The sequence below is a fragment of the Pararge aegeria genome, chromosome 18 (assembly GCF_905163445.1).
Source record: "Pararge aegeria chromosome 18, ilParAegt1.1, whole genome shotgun sequence".
Classification (NCBI taxonomy): Eukaryota; Metazoa; Arthropoda; class Insecta; order Lepidoptera; family Nymphalidae; genus Pararge; species Pararge aegeria.
In genome coordinates, this window is record NC_053197.1 from 4,073,877 (window position 1) to 4,088,916 (window position 15,040).

Sequence of the window (15,040 nt, forward strand, 5' to 3'; positions counted from 1 at the left end):
AGAATTTAGTCCTTTACGAATTTATGTGACAACACCGACTTGACTGCAAACTCACCTTCTATCGACAAAGACTTGCGGACCAGCGATTAAGCGTTCCGATAAAAAACTAGAGGTGAAAATTTCACTGCTATACCCACCCCTACCAGATTAGCGCCCTACTATCTTCGCCCTATTACCACGAGAGAAGGAGAAAGAAGGAGGCCTAACTTTTTGTGGAATCAACAAACGACTCTATAAATATCACTTCAGTATTTAGTTATCTACGAATTAATGTGACATCACTAGCTTTAAAAGTAAAGGCGTGTGAAGTCTGCCGATCTGCTTTTGGCCAGCGTGGAATATGGACTAAACCCTTCTCATTCTGAAAAAAGATCTTTGCCCTGCAGTTTGCCGGAAATGGGTTAATAAAACGATATTATAACACGTCTGAAATAAAGAAAGCCTTTTTTCCAACAATTTTATTTTAGACAAAACAAAGGAGTTAATACGAATTCCTAAATACATCTGAACAAAAAGATACATACAAATTAATTTGTAACACATAAACGTAAATATTTATTCTTACAATATAGATATTGTACATAGGTAATTGGTTAATTATTAAATTAACAATAGTAAATATTTTAAAAACAAAAAACTGTGAACCAATTTAAGTGTTAAAATTAGAATTTTATTAAAAAAAAATAAAGAATGTATAAAATCTACCATATGCAGTAAAACTATTAAAACTCACACTATAAAATTAAGTAAATAGGTAAATATTTATTGATTTCGTAGGCACTTTGATTGCATTTAACAGTAGTAGATCAATAAATTTTTAAAAAATACCATTACTTGATAATATATTTTATTCTAAAATTAATACGGCCCCAACACACAATAATAATCATAAAATTTTTAAACCACTCCATATTATTGCTCAAGGGCGTAAGACCATTTTCCTGAAAATTAAATCATCTTAACATGGTTTAAAAGATAAACTTGTACTGAAATATAGAGCTTTCTTTTTAATATCACGTTCTCGGAATTTTTTTACTAATGTATTTATATTTTCAGTCGAAGAAATATATTTTGGATCGTATAAAATTGGCACATTAGGCTAGATAAACTGAACAAAAACAGGATTATTAAAGCTTCTGTATTGCATGACAATCTTAGAAAATATAGCCTTCTTTTGATCTTTAGTAGTGGTTTTTTTTTCTGTGTACCTATGTATTATCATTAATTAGGTGTTTATTGAAACAAACAAAATTAAGCTTTTATACAACCTGAATATGTTTATTTTCTAATAATACGTTAACCAAACGAAAGTTGAACTTTAAGGAACTTTTATATAATTTCAGAAATTATTTATATCTTACGTCCTTAAATATTTACCACACCTATTTTTTAAACCATATAATTAACCGATCGAATATACCAACTATGTATATAACAGTAAATATAATAAACAATCAAACTTACTCATCCAAACTTGCACGAGATTTTTCAAACATCAAAACACCAGAAAAAAATACAGACCATCCCAATGTTCAGATGGTTGTTAAAAAATGCTGACGCTTATACGCTATTTACTGGCATTTAAAGGTTCCGGGATTTTAAAAAGTAAAAAAGAAACTGCCGGAAAGACTGTTACACTTTCGCTTTCATAATATAAGGCTGAACAAATACCATTGAAAAGAATTTAATATACAAATACCTAAACCATACATTCTAAGACTGTCTTTACACAAGAGCTCTCTCTCTCTCTCTCTGATTACTCTCTACGATTGTATGTAGGTAACATTAAAATCGTAGCATTCTCTGAACTACAATTAGTGGCGTATAAATAAAGTCCCTCGATGAAGACTTTGAAATCAAATTTATTTCGTGACAATTTAATATTTCAATACCATGCTTGAGTTTTACACTCCCAGTCCCATGGTCATTGGACACGAAATTTTTTCCCAGTTGATCCATGCGATGGAGACCAAAGAGCTTTCATTTATGTAGCCTAAAGGTGTCTCCAGCGACGCAAAGACGTTTTGGGTATCATGCCCATAATTTTGTTTGGTTTGTTAATATTTTAGTTTATGTTGTAGATTTATCATGAGAGAATCAGGGACTATTTAATGTCACAACTTCTTTCCACCTTAACAAAAGGTAGGCTTCCTTTAAAACTTAGTATTCATAATCTTTTTTGCTACGCATGCATTTTCTTTAATTCCTTTCTCAATATCTTCCCCGAACTAGTTTTCGGAATGTCATTCACAAACACAACCTCTTCGATCTTCTTAAACGAAGCCACTTTGTTTGCTACAAAATCCTGTATTTCTTCAGATGACGCGTTAAGACCGTTCTTCTTTATGATGAAGGCTTTGGGTGCTTCGCCGTAGTACTCGTGGGGAACGCCAATGACAGCCGCGTCTTGGACCGCTGGGTGCGATCGTAGGATACTTTCGAGTTCTGCTGGAGCTACTTGCATTCCTTTTACCTGTAAGAATAGATCCTCGATTTTAATAAGTTTTCCTTTGGTCTTTGTACCCTTAGCTAATACTAGTATAGCAAGCTCACAAGCTAATCACTCCGATAAAAAATGCTCCGCCAAGTTCACTGCCTGGAGAAATGAGCTCGAATTTAGTTTTAAAAACAGCTAATGCCTGTTTTCGCTAACAACTTAGCAGTCAATGCCTATGTAAGTCACGCGTAATCAAAGAAGATACCTAGGTATATATTTACCTTTCAACAATGCATTTTCACTAGGCAACTCATATAACCTAACTTGTCTACGGTTCTTGTCACAAAGTGTGGTATTTTGTGTTTCTACTCATATTTTTAATTTTACGTATGGATTTAGGATTATTAAAAAAAACTTAATTATATTTCTTTTATCTGTCAAGTGTCAGTTTACAAGTCCCCTAAACTTTACAATCTGCAAAATCGGTGTTGTAACTTTAGATGGAGTCTAACGACGTTGTACATCACATAAGAGTTCATGAAACGTTTTTTTCTCTTGGAATCACGTAAATCTCTAGGCAAATGATTATGGCGCTTCTAGGGTATCATAAGTTTGATTTTGACGCTATCGTTTTTATCTCTATGAATTGCCAACTAAGACTAGCTTGGTAACTGATATTTATCAAGGTGGATTTATATCTTGGTATTTGCCTCTAGAAATGCTGATAGACGTGTAGCATAATGTCAAGTTTAGAAGTTTATTTATACACTCATACACTAGACCAATAACGTGGTTATATACGCTTTAGGATCCTTCATAGTCACCTTAATCAGTTCCTTTATTCTATCAGTTACGTAGACACCGTAGTTGGGACTGTAATGTCCCAAATCACCAGTTCTGAAGAATCCATCTGCTGTCATCGTCTCCTTTGTAGCTTTGTCGTTTTTGTAGTAACCTTTCATCACAGTGGGAGAACGTATGCACAGTTCCCCTGACTGAAAAAATATGGTTAAGTGTATGGTAATGTAAGGCATGAATTATTAAAATCGGTAAAAATTATCTATGGTCGTAACAACTTTCCGATGTTAGATTCCATACTGACTCTTAATTATCACACAAAGCTTTTATCAATATTTATGACACGTAATCGTTAGGCGGGGACAACGGTAGGGCTAGCATCACGATAAAATTATGTCTACCCATTATTTCGTCTTTTGTTATAGAAAAAAACACGAGTAGTGGGTAGAGATAATTATTTCGTGGCACGCATGCTAGCCCTCGGTACGAAAGTAACACGGGATAAACGTAAAAAATGAGGTCTTAAACGCTGTATCTAGGACTCCTTTTGCTTATAAATTAATATTAATTTTTTATTCACAAATAGCTAACATTTTGGCGTAAGCACTGTGCATCATGTTGTTTGAACACATGTACTACGCGTGGCCTATATTTTGAAAATAAATTTCTTATCAGTATCATCATTATTCCCAGCCTTTTAACGTCCCACTGGGCGTAGGCGTCCTCTCCCATAGGAGAGGTGGTTTTAGTCTACTTACATAAGTTTACTTATAACTATTATCATAAGTTAGTGACAATAACGCTGGATCTGGGTGTGTGTCTGTATATTATTAATATTTATGTATATTACTCTTAGATATATTCATCAGCCATCTTAGTACCCATAACACAAGCTACGCTTACTTTGGGGCTAGATGGGCTTCGTAGTATATTTATTTATTATTATTTAACCTTGTATAGTACAGAAGAGTTTACTCACCTCACCAATAGGAACAGGTTGTACCGTCATAGGGTCTATGAACATCATTTCTGTACTAGCCAAGCCAAAACCGCAGCATGAGAAATCGACGTCCTTCGTCCCGATGAATGTGGATGTAGCTAGAGAAGTCGTTTCAGTTGCACCGAAGCCTTGAGAGAATTCCAACTTTCCCTTTAAAACAATGATTATAACTTAATGCATAATATAACAAATACTTAGTCTTTAAATTTTTCTTTCTTAACTTGTCCATAACATTTTGGGTGAGCTTTGCTTAAAAATTGTCGGACGAAATCCGATTAATACTCAAGTGATTAAGTGATTACATTATAAATATTATATTACATTTAACTTAAACTCCAATTTATCTTCCCACCTTTTATAAAATTCTATATTTATTTATTTCAAACCGGTAGGCCTACTCTATAAGCACTTCTGAACGTCAAGCATTGTGTCTGTAGTGACTCTACCACAAGTTCGGAAACAGATTCTAACGAGAAGAAGCCGATAAGAAACTCAGCAGTGGCTTATCTATTATCTTTTGTTTATTGCACCTCTTTTCTATGTTTTTTTTTTCCGTTACGCCTATTATTGCCTGGAAGAAATCGCGATAAGGCCACCAAATGGTACTCTCTTGCTCCATGTTTATATCTCTGTAACTACTTTTTTTCTTTGGTTGAACACCAATGTTTATAAAAGTTTATTTATTCATTCATTTATTAATCAGTTGCTCTTTTCCAACATCAACATTTACAATCGTTGAGCTTAGACCCACAACGCTGCTACAATTCGGGTTGACGGACTTTAATTATTTCCTCACTTTTGCCACGCTATTGATATGATATGAGTATTCAATGCTCATTATATAATTGTCTATTAATATAGTTCTTGTATAAGTACACTACGTGACAAAAAATATAAAACATAAAAGTCATAAAAACAGGAAAATTACCAAGCGAAACAATAAGGATATAATTATAAAGATTTTATCCAAATTCTCGTGGTTTTTGACCATGTAAAGATTAGATATTTCCTGACAGTTAAAATAAACTTCACTAATGATGAATATACAAAATAACCGCAGATCCGCATTCGACTCCTGCGTTTTTAAATCTGGCCCATACTGCTATTCAGATGTTAAGCCTGGACTATTTAAGAAGCATTAGGTAAAGTATAGAACCGTTTGAGATCTGCGCATACAAACGGATATTGTAAGTACCCTGTACTTGGACTCACAAAGTCTGAAATGTGGAAGCGACTGCGACGCGTCAAACAAAAACCCCGGCTTTTGCCGTTTATGGTGAGAACAGTTACATTGTTCGGGGCACTTGCTAAAGCACGAGAGATATGTGCTCCTATATTTTATTATAATACCGGAAAAGTTACCATTGGTTGCAGTTAAAAGTCCTGTTTACTCAATATCAGAGAGTAGAAGGGTATCGCTAGTGCAATTGAATGATTTAACCTTGCGAAAAATATACAGGAATATTCGCAGCCGTACCTCTCTGCCAACCTTCGCTAGACAGAGAGGTACCTCAACAAGTAGAAAAGTATAATTTTGTAAACCAACAACGTAACTATATGATGACTTATATTTCCTTTTTCTAAAATCCCTGTGACATCAGAGGACGATAAAGGCATCCTACAACCTATTATAATGGTCGAAATAAAGTCCTGACTACACAACATCAGAGAGTCGACTGGAATCGTGAGTGCAGTTAAATTATATCACCTTGAGATTAATAGATAGGCCAACCTCTGCAAGTCAGAGAGGCACCAAAAGAAGAAGAGAAGAACAATCTTTTACAAGAACAAAAGTAGGGCTAGAAGATAACTTACGCTTCCTTCTTCTAAAAGCGCAGTGAGATCGGAGGACGATGAATGCATAAGAGATATGAGCTCCTACAACCTATTATAATGGGAAAAATTGCCGTCGTTAACAAAGTCCTGACTAGGCAACATCAGAGAGTGGGCTGGATTTACGAGGGCAGTTAAATTATATCACCTTGAAAAAAAATAGACGGGGCCAAGACGACTGCCAACCTTTGCAAGTCGGAGAGGGACCGAAAGAAAAAGTAAAGTACAATCTTGTAAACAAGAACAAAAGAAGGGCTAGAAGTTGACTTACGTTTCCTTTTTCTAAAAGTGCAGTGACATCGGAGGATGATAAAGGCGCAGCGCCGCATACGATTGTTCTGACATTCTTGAAGTGATCCTTCGTCACGTCTGGGTGCTTTGCGAGGAGGATTGCTAAAATGATAAAATCATCGTTTAAATATTTGTTGAACAACACGGGGATTTAAATAAAGACCTCCTTACCTCCTCCTTTAAATTAAGAATGGTGAGCGGTATGGTCACATATTTTCTGAATTTTTTGCCCGGCCCAGTGATTATCAAAGACATGGTCAAATGTTTCTTTATTCAAATAAGCTCATAGGTAGCCCTTACAATGCTTACATTACATACATAAATAATAGACGGCCGACTGGCGCAGTGGGCAGCGACCCTGCTTTCTGAGTCCAAGGCCGTGGGTTCGATTCCCACAACTGGAAAATATTTATGTGATGAACATTAATGTTTTTCAGTGTCTGGGTGTTTATCTGTATATTATAAGTATTTATGTATATTATTCATAGAAATATTCATCAGTCATCTTAGTACCCATAACACAAGCTACGCTTACTTTGGGGCTACATGGCGATGTGTGTGTTGTCGTAGTATATTTATTTTATTTTATTTTATTTATAGTGACATATTGGCGATAACTACATTCATCATCATCATCATCATCATATAAACCCATTACCGGCCTACTACAGGAAACGGGCCTCCTTCCACAATGAGAAGGGGTTAAGGCGATAAGTCAACCACGCTGGCCCAAAATCCACCTCGCTGGACCATGGTAGCGGGCTAACCTGTTAATGAGTATGGCAGTTATATTTTAGCCCTAATCGGTTACTACGCGATATAACACCCGAACACTAAATCGCTTAGCGGAACGTCGTTGTCGATAGGGTGGTGACTAGCAACGATCGAAGCCTCCCAGAAACCAGACCAGAAAAAAATCGGAAAAAAATCCCAAATTTCCTCTGCAGGGAATCGAACCCGCGAACTCCAACTTAAAATCAACACACAGCGCTCACCGCTGCGCCAAGAAGATTGACAAAATTTTTAGTGCCAGGAAAGTCGGAAGTGGATTCTACACACAATACGTAATACATAAAGCTAATAGGTTTCCAAACTCTTCTACTAAAACTAAAGCTACTAGGTTTCGAAGCGCGCCTAAAAAACTCACCGCCATCTCCGCTAGGTGTTCTTTTCGTTATCATCAGCTCACATTGTCTTTTAAAACTATTTAAAAATAGTGATCCTGATCAAGCGTGCAAGCCATTAAATTAATGAGACTGATACGATACTTAAGTAAATAAAATTCAGTTTATAAAATATGTTAGATACAGATAATAATTATAATGTTGATGACCTGAACACTTTTGAATGTAATGCGTTATGTCAGGGTCTACCACAAAATTAGAATGTTGTAATTGGCAATTAGAACCACTTATAGTGCTTCTAGTCAAGGTAAGCAAATCCTAAAGGAAAATCTTAATTCCACATATATTTTATTCTACTTCACAGAGCAACGACTAACTTTTCAATACGGACGATTTTAATAAATAAGTTATATTATGATTTTAGTAAGCAAACATTATTAATTTAACGCTAACATGAACCTAGTCACGAACTAAGATATTCTAGTAATCTTAACTACTGCTTAAACCTTATAAGAAATAATCTTTTACAGAGTAAATGCTAAGAAACTCTTAAGTATGATAAGTTCAAGTAGTTCGGTAGATCATGAATCAAGTAATGTTACATTGCATTTTACAGTCGAGGTGGTGTTAGCGCATGAGTTAAAAGCGTTAAAAAAGCCAAGAGTGAAACAAGTAATGTACTATACGCGTTTCATAATGACGATTTTCATCACACCTACGCGAAAAAAGACAGGATAAACTTTTAGATGCGTTCCCAGAAAATAATTTTCCATTTTTTGCTGTTTTTCCACTGTATGAAAGTTTCGTAGGCCACTCACTAGATTTTGTTATTCACTCGCGAATCGTGCATCTAAGTGTGTTGAAAAGTACTTAACTAAACAAGACACAACTTTTAGACTCAATCTTAGGCCTTAAACCTGTGTATTTAGATATCAATAAACGCACAGTACGCTTTTTGATAAATTTGAAAGCGAAATCTCTCCGAAACGACCAGGTTTTTTGGTAGCTAGATTTCTGAAGGTGGAAAAGATTAATATTTCCGCAGTCTTCGGATCCAACTCGGATAGGCAGCGTTCGGGAAACTTCGAGACATCTTTTCGTCCAAAATCCCTCAGTGCCTGAAGACCAAAGTCTTCGAACAGTGTGTGTTGCCAGTGATGACTTATGGATCCGAAACGTGGTCGCTTACTATGGACCACATAAGAACGCTCAGCGGGCGATGGAGAAAGCAATGTTGGGATCTCTACGTGATCAAATCAGGAATGAGGAGATCCTCCGGAGTACTTGTGATAAAAATAACTTATACTTGATGATTTGACTGCACGTATAAGACAATAACCATTGAGAAAGGAAGGAATAATAGAACTTACCAACAGGAGGTACGACGTATAAGAGTGAAGGGTTCTGATTCCTCAGCACATCAAAGTATAGACTAGTGGAAAACCTCGGCAAAGTCACCAACTTGCAGCCGTTAGTAAAATGCCCAAGTAAAGTGACCACCATTCCATATATGTGGAAAAACGGTAGTATGCACGGGACAACATCTTGGAAATCACCTGAAATATAGATATAAAACCTTTGATCAAGTAAATTAATCGATAATTAACTTTAGTAGTGCTATCCTCTTTCTACTATTTCCTGATGATTTTTATCTTTTTGCATTGTAATAATTCACGGCAGTGGCGTGCATAGAGGGTATGCAGATAATACAAAATGGAGAAAATCTCCAGTACGAGTTATAAAAACTTAACGGTTGGCTTTTCATATCTCTTAAAATGCCTACCCCTATATTTTTTTTAACTCGTACGGGAGATTTTCTTTAAAGGATATAACCTTTGCATACCCTGTGTATACCATGTATGCACGCCACTGAATCACGGAAGCGAGCAGACAGCCAACCTGATGGTAAGTGGAAAACCATTGCACAATAAACAGAGCAACACTGTACCGTCAACTTGAGGCGTAGGAGTTAAGTCTCATGTGCCTGAAATTACACTGGCAATCAAGTCCCTCAGACCGGAACACATCAATGCTGATTAGTGGCAGTTATAAGCATGGCGGTAAAGCTCTACCACTACACAAATAAATATTCATTTATTTCAAGTAGGCCTAATTAATAAGCACTTTTGAAACGTCAAGTCAGTCTGTTTGTAGTGACTCTACCGCCGGTTCGGAAGGCAGATTCCACTGAGAAGAGCCGGCAAGAAACTCAACAGATTGCTCTTTTCCAACATCATTTTAAAGTTTAACAATCTTTAGAATTTTTCTGTTTGTGAGAGATAAGAGCGGAGTGGTCTGTTTCTAAGCAGCCTTGTCGTTAAGGAATTCATTAATCGTGAAGTAACCACGATTTGTTACTATATGATAAAGTTAGGATTGCTTAATTCAAAATCACATTTTAAATTTTTTTTTTTATTTTTGTCTAAGGTCGTGAGTTAATAGTTTTATTTAAAGTGATTAAAGCACTTTAACTGTACTCTCTCATCATCATCATAGACATAAATGTCGTTGAAACAATAGGTATAATAAAGGCATCGATTAGCTATTAATTCCTTATTTCCTTAGTCGTTACTTAACGATAATTGATTGTGTCATCTTACTCTTAAAATACTGTACTTTAAAGAGATATATAAAGAAATTTGGATTCTAGGTGGAATAGTAGGAGATTATAAAAAAAAAATTGAGCCTATGGCTGTTATCAGGGGATTAAGTTACTTCAGTGCCACAGATGACCGGAGTGGGGGCTCTGGCCTCCCATGGCCAACCATGTAGTTCCGGAAAGACGGTGGCTTGATGCCTCACATACAGGCAAATGAGCAATGGCAAATGAAAATTGAGGAAAATTTTCTTCCCGACGAGCCAAAAATGGCTCCTTACAATGAAAGCATTGGTGCGTTCTTAAGAGATCCTAGAGCCTCCCAAATAAGTGCGTCAAATAAGAGGTCAGACACCCGGTTTAAGTGGGTAGGCATCCGACATAACCGGATTCTGCCCCTGAGAGTCGTTTGTCTTGCTTTTAAGAGATTTCGACCCCGTAAACAAAAAATAGTTCTGTTATTACACATAAACCGATAAAGATATTAAATATGGCTATTTGAAAAAAAAAACTGTGGAGGAAACAAAAATTAACAGTTAAAACATTTTTATTATGATTTTGATGTTAAAGGGAAAGAACATTTCTTATATCACAAGACTGCAATTTCATATCTAAATATTCGTTTTGTTATCAATATTATTTTTTAATAGAAATTCCAAAGATTGTCCACCGTACATAATATGCATCAACTTACCATGTGTTAAAATTGGAAAACAGTTCTCTTTTACGGCCATAATTTCAGCCGCGGCCAGTAAATTCTTATAGGTTATCTCTACTCCTTTAGGTAATCCCGTAGTGCCACTCGAAAATGGTATTAGAGCTACATCGTCATTCTTTTTTTCAATTGTATCAAGAAATATATAGTCTGCTTCACCGGATTCAGCGAGGTCGGAATATCTTATCACTCCAGCGGGTACAGGTTTGTTGGGACTATCAACAATGATGACTTGAGCATTACTCTTTGATAGTTTAATTCCCTTCATTACGTTATCGTAACTCTCCGGTATTGTAATTATTACTTTCGGTTGTGTTGTACTTATTTGGTGACTTATCTCGACTGCAAAGAACAAAGTGTTTATTAAAACCAAAAAAAATATTGGTATTGAACTTATGTTTGCTTCATCTATAGAGGTTTTGTAACCTGCTGAATTAATAGTTGAACATGATATTTCATGAGGCGAGGTTGGCTTGAGTCTATTATTTATAGACTAGTCTCAGTTTGTTCTATTTTCTACTTTTGTATTTATATGCTTAGTATCCATGTGCTCTATTTCTAACGCGCTTAGGAATATGCGATGTTGAACATTCAGCACATCAAAATGGTTTGACTTAGAATTTTTTTGGGAGCGGATGGTATAATGTGAGTTCCCTTTTATGCTCTTATTATATAGCTTTATCTAGCTTTTACCCGCGGTTTTGCTCGCGTGCTAATGTTTCCAGAAGTAAAAGCCTATGGCATTCTACGGCCCATAAACTATCACTATGCAAATATTCACATAAATCCGTTGCTATGTGGCTTATTGAAGGGCAAACAAACACATTCGCATTTATAATATTAGTACGGATTGTTTAAAACATTATTTTAAAATTCAATCCACGGATGATTTACTTTAGAACCAATCTCTATCAGGAATAAAAGGGACAATAGCAATAGTTATGAATATAAGTTGTAATGGCCCAGAGACAAAGATAATTCACGTTCCTAGTGCGATACTGTGCATAGCAAAATGCAATTATATCATTTATTTTACAGCTTGCATTAAGTATTTTTTTTTTTTTATTATTAAATAATTAAAACACGTCTTTCAACCATCTCATCATCTCAATATACCTTCAGTGCATCATTAGTTATCTAAATCTTTGGAATAATTAATGAGAACGCAAAAACAAACAGTAACACAATATATTATGCATTTTATATTTCTTGAGCAAAAACAACGTATAAGCATCTTTAACATAACAAAAAACTGCTCTGACACGGTATTATTTTAGAGAAATTAATGTTTTTTTGACTATATATATATATGAGGTTTTTACTGTTAAAAATTAACTTAGTATTTATATTAACGTTGGTACGTGATATATAACGTCAAATGAATTTGATGCACTCTATGTAATTAAAAGAGTCAGGTCATGCGTTGAAATGTTGTTTAATCGGATTGAAATTCACTCAGGGATCATCATCATTATTTCTACCAATGGACGTCCACTAATGGACATAGGTCTTTTGTAGGGACTTCCACAATTCCCGCTTGCCTCCAGCGGCCCAGGGATATTATAAATAATTCATCTTAATACATTGTACGTTTGACTTACTTTCCTTATAAGCTGGATTCACAGGGCTAAAAATGCATCCAGCCTGTAATGTTCCAAATGCGACAACAGGGAATTCCGGGCTATTAGGCAAGAGCGCAGAAACTATGTCATTTTCCTTCAAACACAGTTTCTTACGCAGTGACGTTGCGAACACTGCCATGTTCTTTCTCACCTGTCTGTACGTGTAACTCTTCTTTGTTTCCGCACATTTCTGAAACGTATAATAAGATAATTAGTTCTTAAAAAATAAGAAATATATGGCAAAAAATTTGGCAAAATTCCCGTACCTATTTATTGATTCAAATAAATTTGAAGAAGTTACAATTTAACATTTTAATAAAATAAAAAGCTTTAAACTATAAAGAAGAAGAGAAGAGTTTAAGAATGAAAACGATACGACATCAACTATTTTAAGTACTAATTTTTAAAACTATTTTTCGTGTACATATATGCTAACGATCTCACCGGGACCACGATCTTCAGTGATAAAGGAACGACAAGAGGAGGAAGAGAGAAAAAGAGAGAGATATGACGATGTTAATATTATCATCGTCATCATATCCACCCATTGCCGGCCCACCACAGGTCTCCTCTCACAGTGAGTTAAGGCCCGTAGTACACCTCGCTGGCCCACTGCGGATTGATGGACTTCATCACCTTTGAGAACATTATGGAGAACTCTCAGGCATGCAGGTTTCCTCGAGAAAGTTTCCTTCACCGTTGAAACAAGTGACATTTAAATTAGCTTAGAATGCACATAACTTAACAAAGAGATAGAGGTGCGTGCTGCCCCCCCCCCCCCCCCCCCGAAAGTAAAGTCGAAGTTCCTACCCACTGAACTATCACTGCGTTCCATTCACCATTAAAATTATATTAATAGGTAAATTATAATTTTAAATACAATTTTATGTAATTAGTTTTTGGTGGTTTCCAAATGAATTAACAAGTATATTTAGGTGCTTTTTGTAAAATGTTTTAATAATCTTTTCGTGCAACAGAGTGTGAAAAGTCTCTGTATGTTTGTATGAAAGCTGTGATAAAATCAAAGTAGCCGATAGTAGACTATTAAATTTCGAATCGATTCGATTAAAAATCAGTTACTCTTATCGATTTATATTACATGAAAGGTATTAAAATATAAGGACTCCATATTACCTACAATAAAATAGGTAAGAAAATGAAACACATTCCAATAAAAAAATCTTTGATCTAGCCGCAAAACGAATCGCTTCTTTAATATTGTTGGAAGTGTACTACAAAAATGGGGTCAAAGTCAAAGTCAAATATTTCTTTATTCAAATAGGCACATAGATGGCACTTTTGATGCGTACATTACATGTAAAATATGACATAGAAGTGAGTTGATGGCGATAACTAAATTCATCAACTTAAAACTAAAGCTACGAGGGTTCCAAACGCGTCCTGATCTCATCAGAAGAAGCCCACAACAATCTTAGCCGATAGTTATTTGTTATTTTTGTTATCACCATCTCACATTGTCATTTAAAACTATTAAAGAAGCAACCTGGTTAGAGCAATAATTTCCACTTAGGCATTTTTATCGTTGACGGTTTGGACGGGGTATCGGGTGGTTTTTCAAAATTCAAAAAAAAATCAAAGTTCATTTATTTCAAGTAGGCCTAATTAATAAGCACGTTGAAACGTCAAGTCAGTCTGTTTGTAGTGACTCTACCGCCGTTTTGGAAGGCAGATTCCACTGAAAAGAGCCTGCAAGAAACTCAGCAAATTGCTCTTTTCCAACATCATTTTAAAGTTTAACAATCTTTAGAATTTTTCTGTTTTGTGACAGATGAGAGCGGAGTGACCTGCTTCCAAGCAGCCTTGTGGTTAAGGAATTCAACAATCGTGTAGAAACCATGATTTGTTAAATGTGTCGACTGTTTATATCGACTTTTTGTTTATATTATTATAAATATATTGCGAGGCTACTGTAAGTATACCTGTTTCTTTAAATTTGGTACGAAGGGATTCGCGTGATCTAAGTTTATATATCGATCGCACAGCTCTTTTTTTGTAGTGCTTCAATATTAGTTGTGTACACGGTTTTTGTAAGTTCTTAATTCTGTGGAATTACCTAAAAATTAAGTAGTGAAAAAACTATCCTTGCTCTATGTCACTTCAAAGGCAGCTTAACTAGAAATCAGCTTATAGAATTTTAGTCTGACTGCAAGGCCGTTTAGCTTAGTCTGTCTGACTGTGTCGGACAATTTCTAAACTGGAACAAGCTTTGCAACCTTAAACGGAGAGAAAGGAGTTGACATCAGGTTTCAACGCAGGTACATTGTATAATTTAGTGTGACAGAGAGTCACGTTAAGAAAAAATCTAATCTATCTTCGAACTGTGTGTTTTGCTTGTAATAAAAAAAAAGTGTGTGCGTGTAACCTTTACGCGCGATTGAAGTAAAACTTTTGTTATTATTTATTGATGAAAGAGTAAAATGTTCCTGGGACTCCGCAATTTCATCTAAAATATTCTCTATTTCATTTTATATTCTATTTAAATTCATTAATATCACTTTCACATTTTATAAATTTTTTCATTTGTTAAATAGAATAATTGGAAGTAGAAAATTGAAGGTTCAGAACATGTCAATATAGCCTTGTCATTGAATATTATGTGAATC

General features: G+C 35.3%; 1 protein-coding gene across 1 annotated transcript in view; it reads right to left on the bottom strand.

The window, feature by feature from the left end:
* Nucleotides 1-782: 782 nt before the first annotated feature.
* Nucleotides 783-15,040, bottom strand: part of LOC120631659 (4-coumarate--CoA ligase 2-like) — a 28,430-nt gene continuing 14,172 nt past the window's right edge. The window contains exons 2-8 of the mRNA XM_039901325.1: nucleotides 12,396-12,606; nucleotides 10,774-11,136; nucleotides 8,854-9,039; nucleotides 6,340-6,461; nucleotides 4,215-4,385; nucleotides 3,262-3,432; nucleotides 783-2,473 (exon numbers count right to left, since the gene is read on the bottom strand). Of these exons, the coding sequence (XP_039757259.1) occupies nucleotides 2,183-2,473; nucleotides 3,262-3,432; nucleotides 4,215-4,385; nucleotides 6,340-6,461; nucleotides 8,854-9,039; nucleotides 10,774-11,136; nucleotides 12,396-12,606 (1,515 nt within the window). The 3' untranslated portion in view covers nucleotides 783-2,182. The remainder of the gene's footprint in view (nucleotides 2,474-3,261; nucleotides 3,433-4,214; nucleotides 4,386-6,339; nucleotides 6,462-8,853; nucleotides 9,040-10,773; nucleotides 11,137-12,395; nucleotides 12,607-15,040) is intronic.